The 22,775-nt window shown below is 38.6% G+C and overlaps 1 protein-coding gene across 2 annotated transcripts in view; it reads left to right on the top strand.

Annotated features, from left to right (window-relative positions):
* The first annotated feature begins 19,530 nt into the window (after positions 1-19,530).
* The window catches only part of NCKAP1 (NCK associated protein 1), a 98,579-nt gene continuing 95,334 nt past the window's right edge, over positions 19,531-22,775 (top strand). For both annotated transcript variants that reach the window (XM_082629844.1, XM_082629845.1), the window contains exon 1: positions 19,531-19,762. In XM_082629844.1, coding sequence (XP_082485970.1) covers positions 19,655-19,762 — 108 coding nt within the window. In that variant the 5' untranslated portion in view covers positions 19,531-19,654. The remainder of the gene's footprint in view (positions 19,763-22,775) is intronic.

Consider the following 22,775-nt stretch of genomic DNA (forward strand, 5'->3'; position numbering starts at 1 on the left):
AAGAGCTTATATAGTTCCATTTGGGAGGGGAAAAACATCAACAGAGAAAAAAATAAATCACAGAATAAGAAAACTAGTATTAGCAAAAACATAGAAGTGAAAATAATACATGTTTGGGGGGAAACTTTCTGGCTGTTTAAGAAAGGTGCTTCTTGGGAATACAATTTACACGGTATGCTAGGTCTAGATTATGTAAGCCTCAAAAACCAGGTGGAGATGTTTGGGCTTGTAATGTTTATGAACAGTAAGAGTGATACAATAAGAAATATTACTGTACAAGCTGAAGAAAATAGGGGACCAATTAGGAAGCAAAGATAACAACCAAGGTATAAGGGACATGGCAACTTGGATTATGTTGAAGCCCATAAGAAAAACTGATCGCTCAAAAGGTACTTTTTAAAAATAAATGAAAGTTAATGAAAGAATGAATATAGGAATTGAAGAAAGAGGCTCATCAAAGATGACTTCACAGTTTCTAGCTAGTCACAGTTTCTAGTTAGTCTCATAACCTCTCTAGAGGGTTATGAGTTGTATTTTTACAGAGTGTTGAGGAACACAATTTATTTACTTAGAGCCTGCCACAATGTAAGAATTTAATAAATATTTCACAGATGGATGAGTGAGTGAGTGAGTGAAGCCAGAATATCTGAGTTGAGTTGAGATCATTCATGTACAGGTGATGGCTTAAAGAGAAGAAATGAATTTCTCAAAGGAGTCAGTTTAGAGAAAGCCCAGCCAAGGACAACATCCTGGGGGACAAATCTTGGGGACCTAAAAAGCAAGTGAAACATGAAAAAAAAAATCACATAAGGAGAAGTTATAGGAGCCTGTAGAAAACCTGGGCCATATAATCAAAGGTTAAATAGAGTTAAAAAAAATGTATAAAAAATTGCAGAGGGATTCCCTGGTGGCGCAGTGGTTGAGAGTCCGCCTGCCTATGCACGGGATACGGGTTTGTGACCCGGTCCGGGAGGATCCCACACACCGCGGGGCGGCTGGGCTCGTGGGCCATGGATGCTGGGCCTGAGCGTCCGGAGCCTGTTGCTCGGCAACGGGAGAGGACACAACGGTGAGAGGCCCGCGTACCGCAAAAAAAAAAAAAAATTACAGAGAAGCCAGGATACAGAGAACCAAGACGAGATAATTTGACACAATAAAATGAAATCATGATGATTTTACATAGAAGAGCCTCAATAAAGTGGTAGGGACAGCTGTCAAATTAGAGAGATTAAAGGGATTTAATAGATTGGAAGTGGGGGCAGACAGAGGTCATATTCAGAAAGTGCTAGGTTGTCAATGACAGAAAATTCCATTCCAGGGTGTAACCTCAAGGAATGTTGACCTCCTCACTTTCTGTCAGGAAGTTATTCTTCTTTAAACATCTTTAACTACATTAATTATAAAAAAGGGAAAAAATAAAATATATGTGGCATTTTATTTAAAATGATAAAAAACTGAGAAGAAACATGACCAAATTATTTTAAATCAGGAATAATATGGATCATGTCAACTAAGTTAATAAAATCCTAGAACATTTAAAATACTAAAGGGACTTCCCTGGTGGTCCAGTGGGTGAGACTCTGCACTTCCAATGTAGGGGGCCCGGGTTCCATCTCTGGTTGGGGAGCTAGATCCCGCCTGCATGCCACAACTAAGACCCAGAGCAGCCTAAAGAAATAAATAATAAAATAAATAAGTATTTACAAAAATAAAAATACAAAAGAGTGTATCTTGAAATTTAAAAGAAGTAACATTGAGAACTCCCTGGTGGTCCAGTGGTTAGGACTTGGAGCTTTCACTGCCAGGGCCTGGGTTTGATCCCTGGTAGGGGAATTAAGATCCCACAAGCCACATAGCATGGCCAAAAAAGTAAATAAATAAAATAAAATGAAATAAGTAATTTTATGTCAACCAAAAAAACATGATCAGTGGTAAAGCTAACTGAATATGTTTTCCAAAGCACTGGAATAAGCAAACAACAGAAAAATGGTCAAGAAGTTTATAAAACATTTGGATCTTACGTTACATGATCCAGTTTATTAAGGAAACCATCTATTTTCCTGGATTTTTAGATGGATGAATTACAAAGCCATAGTACTTCCCCTAAAAATGAATCTTAGTGTCAACATTTAGCTGGACGACGAATTGGTCCAAAACAAAATGACATGTCATATTTTTATCTTCAATCCTCTCTCAATTGAGTCAGGAGTTCCACATAACTTTTTTTCCCCTAGAAATGTTCCTAAAGAATATTTCTCTGGGGACTTCCCTGGTGGCGCAGTGGTTAAGAATCTGCCTGCCAATGCAGGGGACACAGGTTCAAGTCCTGGTCCAGGATGATCCCACATGCCACAGAGCAACTAAGCCCACGTGCTACAACTACTGAGCCCATGTGCCACAACTACTGAAGCCCATGCGCGTAGAGTCCGTGCTCTGCAAGAAGAGCAGTCGCCGCAATGAGAAGCCCGAGCACCGCAACCAAGAGTAGCCCCTGCTCGCTGCTAATCAATTAACCCGCGTGCAGCAACGAAGACCCAACGCAGCCAAAAATCAATCAATCAATCAATTTATATAAAAAAAAGAATAAATATTTCCCTGGGAATATCCCTATAGATATTCTATGATGATGAATAGTAGAAACTAGAATCACTACACCTATGCACATAGGAGAAAGCGCTCATTCTTTGTAAACAATGTGTATTCAAAACTATGTTAATTACTTTAGGATGAGACTACATAGAATGAAAGGATTTTTTTCTGTTCTTGGAGAGGTATCTCATTCTATGATAGTTAAGTCCTGTTACTTTTTGGTTTAAAAGATCAAGATGTAAAGACTTTAGATTTTTAAAGACTTGGATTTAATACATTATAAATAAGTATTTAACATGAGCAATAAGGCATATTCAATTGGTGAATTTGAGGGGAAAATACAAATTTCACAAATCTTTCAGTACTGAAATTCAAGAAAGCAGTGTGAGAAGAGCACTAAAGTGAAAGTCAGGGAATAAAGATTATATTACCAGCTTTTTTGCTGATATCAGTTTTTGATTTTATTGATTTTCAGCTGAAGAACTTATCCCGGCTCTAAAACTACATGATACTTCAGTTGGAAAACGGCAGCATTTTTTTAAAAAAAATTAAGAAGCTTTACATGATTATTTTTATGAAAAAACTGTGACGGATGATGTGCTGTTTTGTAGTTGTATTTTTTTGTACTTTTTAGCAATTATAAAGTATTTGTTTACAAATCAAATATGTTAAAATAGCTGTCTTGGGGGGAAAAAAGCAAAAACATATACTGATTTTGTTTATTTGATGTACATTTCTTATGTTTCTATAAAACAAGTCAAGGTGCATGGCTTCCTTTAAATATACTTCTAAATACATATGCTCTAATTAGCCTTGAAAAAAACTAACTCTGTTATAAGAAAAGAAACACAAATGATGTTGTGTAGCTTCAAAGCTAAATGTGGCTAAATCATCAGTGTATTAAATTCCTTGAATGGTTGAGGAAACAAGATTATTATTGTTATTATTCTAGCTCTAGTCATTATTACAATACTGAATTTAGTGCTTCATGTTGCACCCTATACACAATGAAACCTTTGAAATTTCCAAGAAAAGTAAAAAAAACTCCAAATTATGGAGAAAAAAAGGTTTTTTATTGGCTACTGTAATTATTCAAAATAATCTCTATCATGATGTTTTGTATTAGATTTAAAATGATGGGGGAAGGCAGGTAACCAACAGAACTGGCCTAATGGTTGCAGGTATTGAAGCTGGATGATGGATACATGGGGGAGTTGGGGGTATTTGAAAATTGAAAACATTCACTATAAAAAATAAACAAAAAAGTTAAAAAAAAAACTTTTAATCAAAACATATGCCTTTGTAATCCCCTGAAACTGGTCAGTCTCTCAGGAATTTAAGCATCTTAAAATATATATTTATTGGGCTTCCCTGGTGGCACAGCGGTTGAGAATCTGCCTGCCAATGCAGGGGACACGGGTTCAAGCCCTGGTCCGGGAAGATCCCACATGCCGCAGAGCAACTAAGTCCGTGTACCACAACTGCTGAGCCTGTGCTCTAGAGCCTGCGAGCTACAACTACTGAGCCCGCCTGCCACAACTACTGAAGCCCGCGTGCCTAGAGCCTGTGCTCTGCAACAAGAGAAGCCACCACAATGAGAAGCCCGTGCACCACAACAAAGAGTAGCCCCCGCTTGCCACAACTAGAGAAAGCCTGCGTGCAGCAACGAAGACCCAACGCAGCCAAAAATAAATAAATAAATTTACTTTTTTAATATATATATTTGTTGAAGGAAAAGAAAAGGCAAAAAAAGGAAAGGAAACAAAAGGAAAAAAAAGAAATGACATAGCCAAAAAGATGAAGACAGAAAAACACGAGGCAAATAATTTTGCCTAGTATTATTGAAAGCTTTGGAAAAGTAACTCAAGAAACTTTCTGTAATATACTCTGGGGTTTTTTTAATGTTCTTATTTTTATATTTCCACTTGAAAGAGTAGTGATATCTAAGAAGTATATTCACACTGTTTATTTTACAAGTTAAATATGTTATTAGTCTTTAAGCTTGGTTTAGACTACAATGTTCTTAAAAAGCAATTTTTATATCATTATACAATATTACTTATTAAAATGTCTAGAATTTACAGATTCTTCCATCACTAGAGATCAGCACTACATGGAATTTTATTATTATTATATTACAAAAAGAGAGGAACAATGTAACTTCAGTGTGCATGTGTGCCTGGGCTCATGTGCATCTATGTGTATATATGGCTATTTATGTCTTCGTAACATAGAAGACTCTAACTGGAAAGCTATAGAGTCATATAACATGTGCTCATCTCCATGGTAACCATTTCTAAGACAAATGCACTTCTGAACAATGGTCCCAAAATAATCTATTACCCAGTTTTGTAGATTTCCATCGTAGCAGCAAAAAATAATTTTGAAAAACTTTGTTCCATTTCTAACCAACAAAAAGAGAGACAACAAACATATACCCAAAACTGCAGAGAAAATATGTTTAAGTGTAATGACAATTTCTGTCGGGAAGTTATTCTTTCTGCCAGGAAGTTACTCAAGATTTCATTTGGTCTGATTTTCATTTTATGGATTATCTATACTTACTGCTTCTCTTGCAACTTTTTGGCTTCCTACATTTAAGCCATTTATCCTTTCTGAAATTGCTGTGCTATAAAAAGAAAAGGAAGAACTGATCTCCCAGGTCTATTTAGTTCTCAAATTTTACGATTTTCTGATTTCTCTACTCAATTTGAACCATTATGAGAACATGAGTTCAGGAAATAAAAATAATTGAAACCTAAGTCAGGCGATCTTTTCGCCTTACTAGGTTAGATAAAGGAGAGTTTTTAAACTACCATAATGACTGGATTGCCATTCCTACAAATCCTAAATATTTGTCTTGTTTTTCCTATGAAAATTGGCTACATTTTCTTTGCATTAGAATATCTTAACTTTCTAAAATGAGAACAGATTGAAAGGGGTTCTTACATGGGGGAAAACAACTTCAGTAGCTTTAAAGATGCTCGTTTTGCACTCACACCTCCACATCTCCTCTGATGGAGTTTCAGAGTCAAAACCCTCCAAGGAATTGGGAGAATCACGATGATCCGCTGATGGGCTGGGCCAGAGCCTGTGCCAATGGACAGAAAGGTAAAAAGCAGGAGTTGGTTCTACCCAACCCTTTTCAGTTCCAGGGAAATGGAAAGCTGACTCCCTGGGTTTTGGTATCTCTACTACTTCCCCTCCCATCACAACCTCCACTGACATTAAATTCTCTATGCGCCAAGATTTAGAGGAAGAGGGAGGAGGCAGGTGTCCTAAACCGTTATTCAAGCAGCTTTAGGCAGAATTATGGCACCATACATTTCCTTTAAGAGCAGTCCTTACTTTAAGCCCAACTCTACATGTAAATTCCTTTTAAACTGCTTCCTGCCTTTGGAGTTCCACATCTACTCCCACAGCATTCTTGAATGCTGACTCTCCTTAGCGAAGGGAAACTTCCTCTTCTTCTTATCAGGGAAGACAGACTCCTTACAGCACAACCTGGCCAGACCACCATGAGTATCATTGTCATTTTTCCCCTTAGCAAATATACTAAGTTCTCTTCTGTCTTACCCTCAGTATGAAGCTGCTTCCTGACCAAATCCACGCTTCACAAAGGAAAAAGAGGGACTGGAGAATTTGCATTTACCTTTTGATATAAGTACATTTTAAAAGCAGCTCTTTGTGGTCAGTGCGGCTACATTTTTGGGCTAAACTAAAGGATGATGGGGATTTTAAAAGGATAGAGCAACACCATGGAATGCCTATGAAAGGGAAAGTTTTGACAATGGCCTTTTCATTCTATGAAAGGGATGGATTTGGCATTGGCTAACCATAGAAGATACGAAGAATCCAGAGTGCAAACTTCATTTTGGTCCCCAGAGGTTAGTGGATTTTAGGCTTCAAAAGTCCAACTCTATCAGCCATTGTCCAAAGTCCAAGTGGCTCTTAAAGCTGCTGTGCCTGCCTTGTCCTGACCCCTTGTTAGACTACCAAGGTTTCAGGTTCCCTTATTTGAAGGCCTATTTGTCTGAATAACTTAATCTTGGATTACGACCTTTAAAGGGGACTGAAAGATAGTTTAGTATTTCACTCACTTTCTCCCTTCTGCTGTAGAATCTGAGCTGAGGAAAAGTATCACTATAATACCTTGAGTACCAAGAGCTTATTGTGTTACTCATATCACATCAAGTTGGTGATGTACTTGGTTTCGGTATAGGGCCTACTCTACCTATAAAGACATACCTTTCAGTTCTCAAAAGCTAATAGAAGACCAAGAACTTTTATCAAAAGCCCCAGCTAGTAGGAGATATACAACAGGTTTTGGTTAAGACATGGATATCCATGTTTTCTTTCATTGACATGAAATTGCTTAGAATTTTCTTGGTGTGGATGTTCTATAACTCCTGTAACTATTCCTTACCATGAGAATTTAGGTTGTGTCTCATCTATTTTATTATAAAAATATCCTTATGCACAATTTTTTTATTTAGGATTTTTTTTCCTTAGGGAATATTTCAGGAGCTGAATATATTAGTATGTATTCATATTTAGAAGGCATGGATATTTTGAATGTTCTTTATACATATGCCCAAATTAATCTTCAAAGGGGTTACAGCGCTGTATGAAAGTGCTCTTTTCACTACAAAAGCAGTTTAGTTTTAAACTTATTTTTTCTTGTTTTCCAAAGCATGGAGTCTTGCTGCTCTAAATTTTAGAGACTTCTTTTTTTCCCACATTGTAAATTCATGAAGAAAATACAGTTTGGATTTTTGTATCTTATAGAGAGAAAAAGGCACTTGATATCACAAACAATACAAAATTATAAAGACTAATATTTCTCTATTTTATTACAGCTTTTTTCTTACAATGGATCTTAGGCTTAATTTAAAATTTAATAAACAAAAATTAAATGAAGAGTATATTAATCAAGCTTTTCAATATAATAAGTTAAATATCCCAAAGCTATAGCCAATACTGCCAGCAAAAATACTCTTCTATGATTCTTTGAAAATAAAAAAAGGATAAACTATTCTTAGACAGAATCAATCAAAATGATTTTGTAATTTTTCTTGTCAATTAGTGCAAATATCTAGTAAATGTTTAATACTAGCTGAAAAAGGTTTTAATGAATAAAACACTATGATTCTGAAAATTATCTAATCTTTTAAAAATTGTTTCTGTTTACACCGACATACCAGTCAGAGAGCTTTTTACATAATCAAATTCCCATAATCAAAGTTGCCTGAGAGCAAAATATATGAAACAAGCACTGGGTGAGTATTACTGTAGACAGGACAGGTAGCACAATGCCTGGTGGCTTCATGCCTGCCAGTCTTCAAAGAATTGTGAATCACCTAGAAGAAAAAAATGTGATTGTTCAGTAGGTGGTTTATCTTTCTCTCCTTCAATCCAGTGACTCAGCACAATGAATGCACTGAGTGCATTCTTCATTTGCTTCTCGAAGAAATCAAGATTTAGGAAGCCCAACTCATACAGTGGTGTATCACATGCTATTAGCTTAGCTTCAGTTTGATAGAGAGATATGTACTTAACTGATCTTAATAAGTTTGACCATTTGGTTTGGCTATTGCTAAGCATGTCACTTTGATATTTATTCTTACAGTCTCCTCTTTTAAAAATGTTTCTAAAAATTACCATCAAGCACCATGAAAATAAAATTAACTTCTGTTAAGAATTCTGTTAATAAGTCCAGTTCCTTTCTGAAGGAACAATAGTTGTCTTTTTAAAATAATTCAAAATGATCTCTTCCAAGAGTTTCTAATTATTTATCATTTATATTATTTATATCCTAATTATATATTATTTATTACATAAATAAAAGAATTCTAGTTTTGATTACAGACATATTAAAACCCTTTACTGTCAAGTTTAGGAAAATGTTAAGTGTCAAAGCTGAGTAATGTGTACATGGGAGGTCATTATACTCTTTATTCTTTTTATGTTTGAAACAATTTGTAACAAAAAGTTAAAATAAAAAAGATCTTCCCACTAAAGGTAGGAACACCTCTTGAAATAAAAGAGACATAAAAGAAAAAGAAATCTTTCACATAAATTAAACTAATCTGTCTCCTATGGAGGGAAGAAAAAAAGCCCTTAATCTTAGTGTTTTGATTATCTTTTTCACATGATCTCATTCCACAAAGAATTTGAGCCACCTCACCTAACTCTGATAATTGTAGTCAAGTACACTGTTTTGTGTCAAACAGTTATTTAGTGTTAAATGATGGTGGTAGTATTTACTATATATTTACTTTTTGCCTACCTGAAAAAGCAATAGCAGTATGAAACTTAGGGCATATCGTACAGTGTAAAGGGGGAAGTTGCCACTAGGCATCGAGGTCAAGAGAGGGGACATTTCACTAACAAGAGTACATTGTCAACATTCAAAGACATATAAATGTCTAGGTATTTGAAAACCTAACCAATACTGGATTTTCTTAGAATTTATTGCTTTTTGCATTTTTGTGATCCTTTCATATATCCTATGTCCCTTTCTTCTTCATGTTAAGTTTTACTTGTTATGAGTCCAGTATGAATAGAGTGTACCAGCAACAGAATTCCAAATGTGCTGCTTTATACAAAGCAGCTTTGAAAGCTGAAAAGCTGGCTGGCTCTGCTTTAGCACCAGACTTCTGAGACTAAATTTATAATTTTTCTGCAGTCATTCTGAGGCAGACTAACTATGGCTTATGTAATGTGCAGAAGCCATAGAATCCCTTTAAAGTACTGTATGTTTCATTAAGGAGACAGCCAACCCTGAATTACACATAGCAGTAAGAGAAAGGGCTACGTAGGCAAATGATAACTTGCATGTAATTCAAAAATTTAGTGCTAAATAGCAGTTTCCTTTGCACTAAACTGTTTAGTCAAGGTATTCAATTGAAAATAAAACAACTTGGGTTGCATGTTTTCGGTTCTCCTTCCTACCTTCTGTTGGAGGTGACAAAGGTCTGGCAGCCAGACGGAGGCAGATAAAGAGGGAACTTGAGTAATCTAACTATGGTGGGATATTTTGTCCTGATAGAATGTAGATTACAAAGTCTACCCTATCACTTCTGTGGAAAGATTTCCATAGAGTCGGTTGTAATGCATTGAACTGATCAGGAAAGAGATACTTTTTGCATCTCTGGATTATGGTCTAAAAATTTGTTTTTCAACATCTATGTCAGGTTAAACCTGGACATTTAACACATGATTACTTTGGGTATACAGTTGCTCCTACTGTACCTTTTTGGATGGACACATTACAATCCAGAATGGTTCTGAATCTTGTGTCCATGGGTCTTTATACTTTATACTTTAGTGAGATCATGAACTCTTTAAAACTGCACTAAAATTTTGTATAATTTTATGGATAGGATGCCTAGTTTTAGTAGACTTATATAAGGTCCATGAGCCAAAGCTAATTAGGAACTTTAGTTAGAACCAAGAATTAATTTGGCCTGTAAAGACCAACATGTAAGGAAAAAATGATTGCAGCTTTGCTTTTGTTTCTGCTTCAACTCCTTGGGGGAAATGAGTAAAGATGAGTTGTTCGCTTCATTCCTTTCTTCTGATTCAATTCAAGAGCTTTAAGTCTATCACACCCTCTCTTAAAACAAGAGAGTGAGCTAGGCTAACTTTGTTATTTCCAGAATTGATTGACTACCAACCTTCCCTTCTGGTGTTTGGAAGTACTGTAGTTTGTAAACTAGTGGTTGCATTTTTAGCTAATCTATTAGATAACAGAATGACTACCATTTTTAAAGCTAATATATTAGATAACATAAATATTTTCTATTTAAATCGACTTACAAATATCAAACCATTCTATAATTAAAAGCTGACACAAGAAATTATTTATACGTATATGCTAAAGTTTGTGGGGTTTTTTTTTTTTTTTGGGTATGTGGGCCTCTCACTGTTGTGGCCTCTCTTGTTGTGGAGCACAGGCTCCAGATGCGCAGGCTCAGCGGCCATGGTTCAAGAGCCCAGCCACTCCACAGCATATGGGATCCTGCCCGACCGGGGCACAAACCCATGTACCCCGCATCGCCAGGCAGACTCTCAACCACTGCACCACCAGGGAAGCCCTAAAGTTTGTTTTAACATGCTCCTAATATTGTAAATGTGGAATCTATGATACGAAATAAGTAAAAAAATTTGATACTAGCTGGGAAACATGGCTTTCCTCTCTTCACAAACTGAAAGTTAACTGTTCATCCTATCATTTCAAATACAGCACAAATAAAGACCATTGGGAATGGGAGAAATACACAAAGTAATAGTGGAAAATTTGAATAAATTCTGATTCTAAAGTTTTGTTGGGAAAAGAGTAATCAGTTGAACTAATTAGAAATAATGGAAGAAATGGTAAAAATGTAACATGCAAATAATCTGGGTGGGACAGTGAATGTTCATAGTTTTAAAGCAGAGAAACAGTAGCAGTTTCGTATGATGGTGGTTAAGTAACACTGGATTTGAATTTAAGTGGGAATAGAAAGTTGAATTTAAATATCAGTGAACACTTGACTTATTGTAAACATTTAGACTTCAGTGATGTTTTAATGGAGGGAAATCATCTTATAATGCATTTATAATATTTTAGCATAATGTATATTTTATAATAAGAAATTATTTAATGTCCCTAACATTTGCACATAATCAACACTTAGAAGCTTAATGATTATGCTGTGTTAATGATTATGCTAATTTTCAGAAATTATTACTTTGAAATAGAATTTGTCAAGCAAAGCAATGTTAATATAATTAGGTAGGTTTTAAAATTTTTTTGGTTAAGTGCTAAAATACAGAGTTAGCTGTATTTTTCCCTAACCACTACTCTCAACTCCTTTGCCACTCTCGCTCTCCATGGCACTCAACTAAAAAAAGAAAAATCTACAACCCTCCATCTCTTTTGTGCCATGTACCAATGTAGAAAATCACACAACTGGGCAGACTGAGGCAGTAATAATAATCACCATAATAGTAGTAACAACAAACATTTATACTCACTGAATTACACAAGGTACAGTCCTAAAAATTATCCCATACATTCCTCAAACAATCTAGTGAGATAAGTACAATCATTTCCATTTAAGGTGAAAAACTGAGGTTTAGAGTGCTTTGGTCACATATCGAAGGTCCACTGTAAGTGGCAAAACCAGGATTCAGACCCTGTCAGTCTGACCCCAGAGCCTAGGCTTTTTTCTTTTAACCATTTAAATATATGACATCAAACTCAAATGAACATTCAACAATTTCTGACACATGACATCCTGTTTTGGCTGATGAACTATTTCTAATTTATTGAGAAAATACAAGATATGAGAAAACTTTCTGATCTTCCACAAACCAATTCTATTGACCTATATCAGTGTACACATCAAGTGGTTAATAGCCTGAGCTCCTCCCCTTACCAGTTGTGACCTTAGGTATAACTTCCTCATCTGTTTAATAGGAATGATATAGTGTTCCTATTTCAGAGTTTGTTATGAAGATAAAAACACATTAATACATGTAAGACACTTGGAACAGAGCATGACACATTGCAAGTACTCAATAAATGTTAGCTAGTGTCATTATCCTGTCTTTTCCTGAAACACCCGGTCAACATTAGTTTGGCTGTTTATCATCTGCTTCCCCTTCATCTCTTTCCTTCCTGTTCTGTCAAGGCTTCTGTACCTTTGATTATGCTTTCTCTCTGTACTGAGTTATAATTCTCTCCCTCTCTACAGGATAATCTGACAACTACTACTGAAAATAGATGAAGGACCCTCCCTTGACCCCTCCAGCTTTTGCCCTAGTCTCTGGTTCCCTTCACACTCCTGTTCAGTCTTATTTGCTGACTACTCTTCTTGTATATGATTCTTAAAAGTCAGAGTTCTTCAGGGCTTTGGACTAGGCCCTAGTTTCCTTTTTAAAATACTCTCTCCAAAAGTGATCTCATCTATTCCCTTGATTCCAAATACCACCCACTTTCTGATGATCCTAAATTTACATCTCTAGTCTAGAGCTCTTCTTGGAGGTCCAGTTCAGTATGTTCAATATTCTTCCCAATTTTTGAAAAACTGTTCATCTTTAAGGTAGACTAAACGTAAAATATAAATGGATTTTATGTTCAGCTGGAAGTTGGTTATCATCATAGGCTTAGCCTGTATTCTAACTCAAGTTTTGTTCTACCATTGTTTTTGCCAGTTTTACATGTAGCATTCTAATATTTTAAAAATACTTAAGATCAAACTCCAAAGATCAACCAATAAGTGTAGGTATACACTGATACGTCATCTACTATTTAGGTATAAGTCTAAGCACAATAAATTTCTTTAAAAAACCCCAAAACTCACAAGTCCTTTGTACTGAGAAAAGAACCAAGAAAGTTTAAAACCAATCATAAACTGAAATTGTTCATTACATTAGAGTTTTTCCACAGAAAAAACTGAAGTTCTTTGAGTGACTTTAAAAGGAAAGATAAATCTATCTTCAGTTTGCAGAGCAGAAGCAAATAAACATGTGTGAAGTGCATTATCAAGATCTGGCAGGCTGTAAGATGAATTTCATTGGATGTGAATGGTCAAGATCAAGGCTGTAATGAATTTTTCATTGTTTTCTTTTTGAACTTTTTGGATCAGTTCTATTTCTGGCATGTCTTCTGCCGACTACTGGAGACATCTTATGTTTCATTTAGACCTGTCTTGGTTACTCCTTTGCAATACCAAGTTGCAATCTCTGGCTAAGCCTTAACTCCTTATTCATTTACTACAGATACTGGGATACTGTTGCTCCATCTTTTCCCTATTCATTTTCTTAATCATTTTTAGTTGAGTAAATTTTCATACCCTGTGGTCTTTGGATATGTAGGAGAACAGAAGTTTAAGCATGGATTTAGCATATACCTTACTGTCTATCCTTTTTATGACCACAGTTAAACTACAGTGAAATCTCCTATTATCCTTTTTGACAGTTCTTCACCCAAAGTTGGTTCCTCTGTCTTCGGTACGGTCCAACTCTATGCAGTCTTTATTTTTTGTTTTATTTATGTATTTATGTATTTATTTATTCATTCATTCATTTCTTTTTGGCTGCTTTGGGTCTTCGTTGCTGTGCGCGGGCTTTCTCTAGTTGCGGCTGGCGGGGCTACTCTTCGTTGCGGTGCGTGGGCTTCTCATGGTGGCTTCTCTTGTTGCGGAGCACGGGCTCTAGGCACGCAGGCTTCAGTAGTTGTGGGAAGTGGGCTCAGTAGTTGTGGCTTGCAGGCTCTAGAGCACAGGGTCAGTAGTTGTGGCACATGGGCTTAGTTGCTCCGCGGCATGTGGGATCTTCCCAGACTAGGGATCAAACCCGTGTCCCCTGCATTGGCAGGTGGATTCTTAACCACTGCACCACCAGGGAAGTCCATGCAGTCTTTAAAACAAGTTAAAAAGTAAAAATTCCAGGCTTCCCTGGTGGCACAGTGGTTGAGGGTCCGCCTGCCGATGCAGGGGACGCGGGTTGGTGCCCCGGTCCGGGAGGATCCCACATGCCGTGGAGCGGCTGGGCCTGTGAGCCATGGCCGCTGAGCCTGCGCGTCGGGAGCCTGTGCTCCGCAACGGGAGAGGCCACAACAGTGAGAGGCCCGCGTACCGCAAAAAAAAGGTAAAAATTCCTTGCAACACTCCATTAATTTCTTGTTTACATATGCCTGATCGTTTTCCCCACAGCCTGACCCATTTTTTGCTTTCTGCACTCAGTTTTGTCAGAAGGTAGCAGTTTCACAAAAGGAGGGGATGGAGGACAGACAAAACCAATATATGTCTACGAAGCTATTTCTAGGCTATTTCTCAGAGAAACTTCGTCCTACTTTTCTAGTCATACATAGCTACCTGGTTTGAAGTCTGATGTGAGGAAAAATGTTGCATTTGTCTTTAAGAATTAGTGGAGAGAAAGAAAAAAAATTAGTGGAACATTAACTTTGGCAGGAGATATCCTAATCAAAGGGCTTTACCCTAAGAACCCAGGAAGAAGCTCTTCCTCAATTTTTCTTTCTTTTTGTCTTAAATAGGGAAGCAACAGAAGGCTGGGTGATTTAAAAAGGCAAACTGAAATATACTTCATGATTAGCAAAAAGTGTTACAGAAATAATTCCCATTCTAGTTTCTGAAGGAGGCAAAGCTAAAGAAAACCACCTAAAAGACTGGTATACCAGTCTGGGAAAAATATGGCAGAGTCTAGCTGTTAACTGAAGAAAATTTAATGAAGGGACTGTTTATGAAGGTCTAGGCAGAGTTAAGGAACTCTAGCAGAAACTAAGAATCATGTTCACTGATGCACGCCAAATTTATGCCATCCAACTTGTTGTCAGTTACATCACAGTGGTTAAGAATATGCATGAACTTTGGAGTTAGACTGATAAAGAATCTAGTACCAGATTTATCACTTTCTATGAGTGTGACCTTCAGTAATTAAAAACAAAAAAACTGTCTGTATTTCAGTTTCCTCACCTACAAAATGAAGATAATAATAGCTCAAAGGATTGTTGAGAGAAGTGATGAGAAAATGTAGCTCAAATAGTAGCACCTGACACAGTGCAAAAACACTTAGTCAATATTAAATCTGATTATTAGTCCTTGTTTTATTCCTAGTAGTGATACTATAATGTTGACCTCAAAAACTGTTATCATTTAGGATAAGGTTTGGCTGTGAGTAATTTTTTTAAAAAGTCCCAGATAAAAGAAGCTTAAATAAAACTTTCTCTTTCAAACAAAATCCAGATGTAGAAAGGGCAGGTTTGGTATGGTAGTTCTGCTCTAAGAAGCCCACTTATACCTTCTATTTCTATGTTCTGCCATCCTTAGTGAGTGGCCAGTCTTCATGGCCTAAGATAGTGGTCATTGCATCCTTGTTTCATGTGGAAGAATGAAGTAAGAAGGGAAGACTGGCAAAAAGAGATCACAGCAGTCTCTTAAGGAAGGTTCCTGAAAGCTTACATCCTAATGGCCAGAACATTAGTCATATGGCCATACTAGGCTGCAAGGGAGACTGGGAGATGTAGTCTTTATTCTATGGAAGAAAGATAAATATACTGAAGGATAATTAGGAATCCTTGTCACAGTCAGCAACTATTTCAAATTTTCTTTATTAACCTCAAGTTCCCAAAAGTTACCTTTAGTTCTCCCATTTTTTTTGGATATTTCTTCTTCTCCATTGAATTTTTTTCTCCTGCTTTAGCAATCATAGGCCTACATATTTTCTGTTCTACCTCCAGCTTTATTTCCCATTGTTTCTTTCATGTACGTAATGAGCATTCCTATTACTTTCCTGCACTTTTTAAAAATCATTTTGCATTTATTAAAGTTGAACCTTCTGCTTAGAATGTCCTTTTCTATAAGTTTTAAAGTCCAAGACTTACTTCTCATTCAAAGCCCAAATGTACGTTTTAGAATAACTCTTAGTAACTTCAGGAACTTCAGGTTGGAACTCGTCTCCCTAGGTTTCCCTTGTAGCCCTGTATCTCAGGCCTTACATATATTTCTATTCTCACCGAGAATGTGAGCTCAAGATTAAAATCTATATCTTATACAGTTTTATATCTCCTCCTAGAACAATAGCACTTTGCACAATTTAAGTATTTATTATTCAATCAAACACATAAGTTTGATTATTATATAGAACAGAAAAATATTCTTTAAATCCATCCAGGATTGTTACTATGAATGATTGAACGTTTTCCAATTAGGATTTTCAAATGTTTACTTTCCTTAGAGTGGGTACCATTATACTTCTCTCAATAAAAAAATAAATTTTCGGGCCTCCCTGGTGGCGCAGTGGTTGAGAGTCCGCCTGCCGATGCAGGGGATACGGGTTCGTGCCCCGGTCTGGGAGCATCCCATATGCCGCGGAGCGGCTGGGCCCGTGAGCCATGGCCGCTGAGCCTGCGCATCCGGAGCCTGTGCTCCGCAACGGGAGAGGCCACAACAGTGAGAGGCCCGCGTACGGAAAAAAAAAAAAAAAAAAAAAAAAAAAAAAAATTTTCAAACATAGATATATAACTTTTAGTCAGATTTATTAAGATATACTTTATGTACAGTAAAATTCACATTTTTAAAGGTATACTGGTCTATGCTAGCTAACTTTCTATGATTACTACAAATATGAAGCTATCATCTACTTTCTAAATCTCTCTGAAGGCTTATGTTCTGAGACAAACGGCAGAAATCTCTTAACTGAAGAGAAACTATTTGAAAATCTTTAGTACCAAAGGAACTGTGAAGAGAGTGCTTTATATGATGAGGGAAATAAAATCTTCAATCATGCTTTTTAAAACTTACTTTCCTAATGTCTTTTTTTAAACTTTCCTAATTACTCTTAAAATATTATGCTTTTCCAGAAAACTATAGCAGGAAAAAAATCTACAAGAGGGGGCAATTCTTTTAATAACTTTATATAGACTGATTCACATGGTATGAAAACTGAGAGGAAATATAAAATGACACATACTAATTACACTCGCCATAAAATCATACATGCATGGCAAAATATATGATTATTACCTTAGCGCTGACAGTATAGTTTATACTACACATATAGTCAAACTTCCAAAGGGTTGGCTCTTAATAACAAAATGCTTTTTGATGGAAAATGTAGAGAAATGCAAGAATTGTGAATACTTCATCTAGACCTAATATCTTTTACTCGAATAGACATGTTCCATTCAATCTAGGGCCAATATGTCTAAATGTTGGTTATAATAAAAATTCAATAATGGGACTAGAATCCACAGAGTTCTCCCTCTATTGGGTACTCTGAGTTATAAGCAGCTACAAATGTTCAAGTTCATACGGAAACATGACAGTGGCTTTTCTTGAGTGATAGTTGCGTTCAAATTTAATATGGCACCATTTTCTTGTTTTCTATACAGCAGTTTTGAAAAAGTAGAAAATGATATAACCTTTCTTTGATGTGATTCTGTAATTCTGTCTCTGGTTAAATTTGTCTGTGGTCCCTGAAAAGAGCACATCTTTACTCTCCAAGCCCCTCCCTGGACCCTGTCCTTCCCAGGTCTGCTCTCACTATCTCAGGCTCCAGACTCTTACCTCCTCTAAATTAATATTTAAACTATCAGGTTGGAATGTAACCAGATAAATTAATCCCCCCAACGTGCTAATGAATAATAATAGCTCAACAGGTGATCTCTCTGAGGTGTTTGCATTAAAAACCTTCATTCTAATTAAGTTCTGTGTACAGGATTCCAAGCACAAAGGCAGGTAGGACTTTTTGGTGGACTTAGGACTCTATTTAAAGCTTCTTAAATCAAATTCAGTCCGTCTACTGCCTTTCTCTCCTTGGCATATTAAAACGAAGATTTCTGTAGGAACTGTACGTATACTAGCTTAAAAAATGTTTCAAAAGATATTCGTCAAGGGGCTTCGGGGCTTCCCTGGTGGCGCAGTGGTGGAGAGTCTGCCTGCCGATGTAGGAAACGCGAGTTCGTGCCCCGGTCCGGGAAGATCCCACATGCCGCAGATCGGCTGGGCCGGTGAGCCATGGCCACTGAGCCTGCGCGTCCGGAGCCTGTGCTCCGCAACGGGAGAGGCCACAACAGTGAGAGGCCCGCCTACCGCAAAAGAAAAAAAAAAAAAAAAAATTCGTCCCGATTTTCTTTCCCTAAAGTGTTTTGATCAATGCAATGATATTTACTCTTACAATGTCGTTTATTGAAGGCGGCAGAATATTTTGTCATTCACTTAAAATTAATGAAGATAATATAAAAGATTAATATATCAAAGGAAATTAGGGCGGAAAAAACCATCAGAACAGCTTGACTCCTCTTTGCTGGAATTCCTCACCCCAGTCAACGACATAAATCCTTAATTTTGCTCACTTTTGGAACCACATCTAATATATTTGACCAGAGGGAGTAGCTTTCGGGTGTGACTGGGAGGAAATTGATCAGGAAAAAGAAAAGAAAGAGATGGAAAAGTAGAATGTTGCCAAGAAGGGGTGGGATTTGGGGTGGAGGCCAGAAAATAAAATGGGACCGTTCCTTCATTCATTGAACAAACATTTATTTCTGCCTCCCACATGCCAGAGCCTCTTCTACTGGCGTCTTCTCCGGAAGGGTGATCCTCGTTGACAAATTCCAGATTCTGATTATCTCAGGAACTTGAGTTGCCCTCACTTCCGACCTCCTCTCTCACGAACTGCCTTGAGGCGGGGGAGTCAGGAGGGGATGGGGAGGGAAAGAGAGGCGAGGCCCGCCTCGCAGAGCACATCTGCTGTGTTCAGCCGGGAACGTCTGTCAAGCAGTGGGAGAGAGAAGAGCATGGAGCCACCAGCCCACTCTCGGGAGAAACTCGCCAGAAAAACACCCGCCCTACCCCCGCCCCACTCCTCCCCGCGGGCTTCTGCTGGTTTCTTTAGGGAGGTGGTGCGGAAAGTCAACTTTTGGGAACTTGAAGGAGAGGGGTGTGTGGCGAACAGAGAAACGTGACCTCATCAGGTTCCGGCTTAGACTCCCCTGCCGGGATCAGGGGCAGTGGGCGGGCCAGGCCGGGTCGAGACGGGTGTGGGGCCGAGGCCGCGTCCTGAGCGGCTGCAGCAGCGGGGCCGGGCGGGGCGGGCGAGGGCCCCCAGGCGCAGTTCCCTGTCCGGCCTCGCGGGGGCGCCGGCGCGGCCGATCAGGTGACCGAGCGCTCGTCCCGGGCTGCGGGAAGCGGCCTCGTTCTCAGCCGCCGGAGACGCCGCCGCCGCCGCCACACCTAGTGGAGGAGCCCGGGAAGGCGGCGCGGTGGGGGCTGGGGCGGAGAGCGCCGGGGGTGGGGACGGAAGGGCGGCGGGTGGAAGGCAGGAGGTTGCCGAGGCGCGGGCTGCTGAGGGGAAAGGGACCCCGAGGCGTCCGCCGCGGCTCGCTCTGTCACCGGCGCGGGTTAAAGGCTCGAGGGCCATGGGCGCGCTCCCCTGAGGCGGAGGTCGCGGGCGGGAGGGGAAGAGGCCCGACAGAGGTAGCTGCGGAGGCCGCGGGCCGGTGACTGGGCGCGAGGCGGCCGGCGGCGGCGGCGGCACCACCACCACCACCACCACCATGTCGCGCTCCGTGCTGCAGCCCAGTCAGCAGAAGCTGGCGGAGAAGCTCACCATCCTCAACGACCGGGGCGTCGGCATGCTCACCCGCCTCTACAACATCAAGAAGGTGCGCACGGGCCGGCGAGGCCGCGGCGGGGGCGGCGGGTGGGCTGAGGAGGGATGGAGAGCGGGGGAGGCCCGGGTGGTGGGGGCGGCGGGCGGCGCCCGGGACAGAAATCACCGCCTCGCGGCTGCAGGCCCGGCCGGGGTCGCCGGGATGCGCCGCGGCCTAATGCGGAGTCCCGGCGCCTCTCCTGCTGGCTCGCGGGCCGGCCAGGGTCGGAGAGGAGCCATTTCCCCGCTCCCAGCGGCCAGATCAGGCAGGCCCGGCGCGGGGTGAGGGGCGCCGCCGCCGCTGGCGCCCCCTCCTCGGCGCCCCGGCTTCTGGAACGGGCTCTACGGGAAAGAGAGGAGGGTGGGTGGGCGAGAGTCTAGGAGGGGGATAGGAAAACTTGGGTGTTCCATAACTGAGGTCGGATGGTAGGAACCTGGCGGAGATGGAAGCAGTTTTCTGTTTTTGGTTTGTAAGTGCGGGAATGTGGGAAGGGAATGGCTAATCAGGATGAACCCCGCATCCCCTCCACTTTTGCCATTTTATTTTAGATTGCCAAATAAAAGACATTTGAGAGCGTGTTGACGATTTGGAATTATTTCATTTTGAAGGTGGAGAGGAGGGGGAAGTGAGGGTGGAACCAGTTTTCTCCTGAAATACTTCTGGGTTGTGAGTCACTAGAACAGGAATAACAACCTTCTCTCCCTTCCCTCTTTACTCCTCCTCATCTTAGTTTTTCCAACCATGTCTGGTAATACCAAAACATCATTTCTTAAAGTTCGGCGTCTATACAAAATAAAAACTGTGAATATGTTGCTATTACTGCTGATTTTATAGCGTATTCTGATAATTTGAGTAGATCTAGCTAATAGGCCCATTGAAAGTCTTTACGTGGCTTCAGCAGATTAAGGAATGAGGGGCTGAATTGGAGTTAAGAAAAATAGATGTAAAGATAGAACAAATATTAATTTATCTTAGGAAAGAAAGACCAAAATCCTCTTTCTTTTAAGACAAACTTAAAGTTTTAAATAATTTGATAAAGAGAAAGTTAAGATTTTTTGTGACAACCTAGATCCTGACAGTTTCCAATGTGTATTTGATGTTATATCTTCGTAATTATTTTTGTTGGCTTTTTATGGCATCTTGAAGGTTTCCTTTTAGTTTAATCATAGCAGTAGAGTTGTAGCCCTTGTGAATTAGGACTTCTGAAGAAAGAATATTTTTAAAAACTTCATATCATGGGGTTCAGTGTAAAACTGACTTATTTGAACAATTTGATGTAGACACTGAATTCTAAAGGAGAAAACTGTCCTGGCATAATAGTGGTAACTTTTGTGTAAAGATAGCTATGTTCCAGTCTCTTACCTGGATGTGAGGATTGGTTGACTTTAGACACAGTGCAATCGGGGTAGTAACTGCAACATGCCTGTTCACTTTGTTACATTTTATGTGGCAGGAGCTCAGGGTCATTGTAAAGAAGCCCTCTGCATTTACCAAAGAGCCTTGGTTGTAAATTTATGTAAATTAGGAATAATTTAATTTTAGATAGTATTACTTATAGGTTGTATTGACCTGAACTTTTTTGTGAAATTATGCTCCTTAACAAACTTGGAAATTGGTTCCTATATGCCCTTTGTGCAAAAAACGAGCAAGTCAAACATTACTAAGTTTCTAGACATGTGGTATTGTGGTTAAAGGAAATGGTTATGATGGTTTCCAGAAGAGGAAGTGAGAGTAACATCAAAAGTGATTTGGGTATTTGGGCAAAATACCTTTTTTAAAAGCATTCATTGAACATTTTTGTGGCATAAATACAATCAAACTTTATATATTTCATCTTCATAAATGAAATAAGGTTGGACTAAATTCTAAGCATTTGAATGCTTATAATTCCAGTTCACTGCCTTTTCTCAAAAGCGTGTTTTTTTTTCACTTCCTGTTTTGAGAAACTCCAGGCCCTTGTATTATTAAACTAGTAAAATTTAAAATGAGTTGAATGTGATCATTATATCCAAGTGGCTAATATTTTGAATTATTGAAATGTTATATTTCAGCACTTAACGCATTTATAATTTCTTGAGAAATATTTTTCTACCTTCCTTGATTGTGAGTTCTCTCTGGGTGGGGACAGTGTTACTTATTTTTGAATTACTGGTACTTAGGGTCCTACCTGGTCCATGAGGCCTTCAGTTAGGACTTGTTGAAAAGGATGAATACATTATAGTATATTTTATATATATGCAACATATATATGAATATGTGTATAATCTTGCTCTAATTTTAATAATACTAGCTTTTGCTCTGCTCTCCTTGTGTGATTTTGCATACAAATACATCAGATGGATTTTGAATCTTTTGCCCTGTATAGAGTTGTCTGTAAAGGCTGGCATAGCTTCCTGGCTGGCTAGGATTGAAACATTTGTTCAAAAATCTTGCCAAAAAAATGAGTGAGATGTGTTTACCATGTGTTTATAAGGTTCCTGCTGTTTACATTTTTATGACAGTATAAACCACATAATCTTTTCAATCTCTATCTCTTATACCTCAAAAAAAAAAACTTCTACCGCATAATACGTGCCTGCCAGTTATTATCACATTTTTATTAATGCACGTGTTCATTAGATTGTCTATCAGATCTGATTGCTCTGTTTCAATTGAAAGTCTGCAATGGCAATATTTTAGTGAGCATACACAGTGAAAAATACTTCAGTGACCTAGGTAAAATAACTTTTTAAGTTACTGTAATCAAGAGTAATAGGCTTTAATGCTTATTAGGGGAATGTAACATGGTTTCTGGAAAATGTTTTGCTTTTTTAAATAAAATTTCATCAATTGAAAAATTTTTGAGATCCTTATATGTACAGGTTATGAAAATTTTAAGGAATTTGTAGTCTAATCAGGGATGTAAGGACACATAAAGGAGGATTTTAGGGAAAAGAGGTGAAGGTGGTAGGTAGTTTCACATTTAAACTTATTTATTGCATAATTCCTTAATATTTTTAAAATTAAAAATATGTCTTCCCTTTTA

The sequence above is a fragment of the Mesoplodon mirus genome (assembly GCF_964341445.2).
Source record: "Mesoplodon mirus genome assembly, chromosome: 8".
In the NCBI taxonomy this organism is placed as follows: Eukaryota; Metazoa; Chordata; class Mammalia; order Artiodactyla; family Ziphiidae; genus Mesoplodon; species Mesoplodon mirus.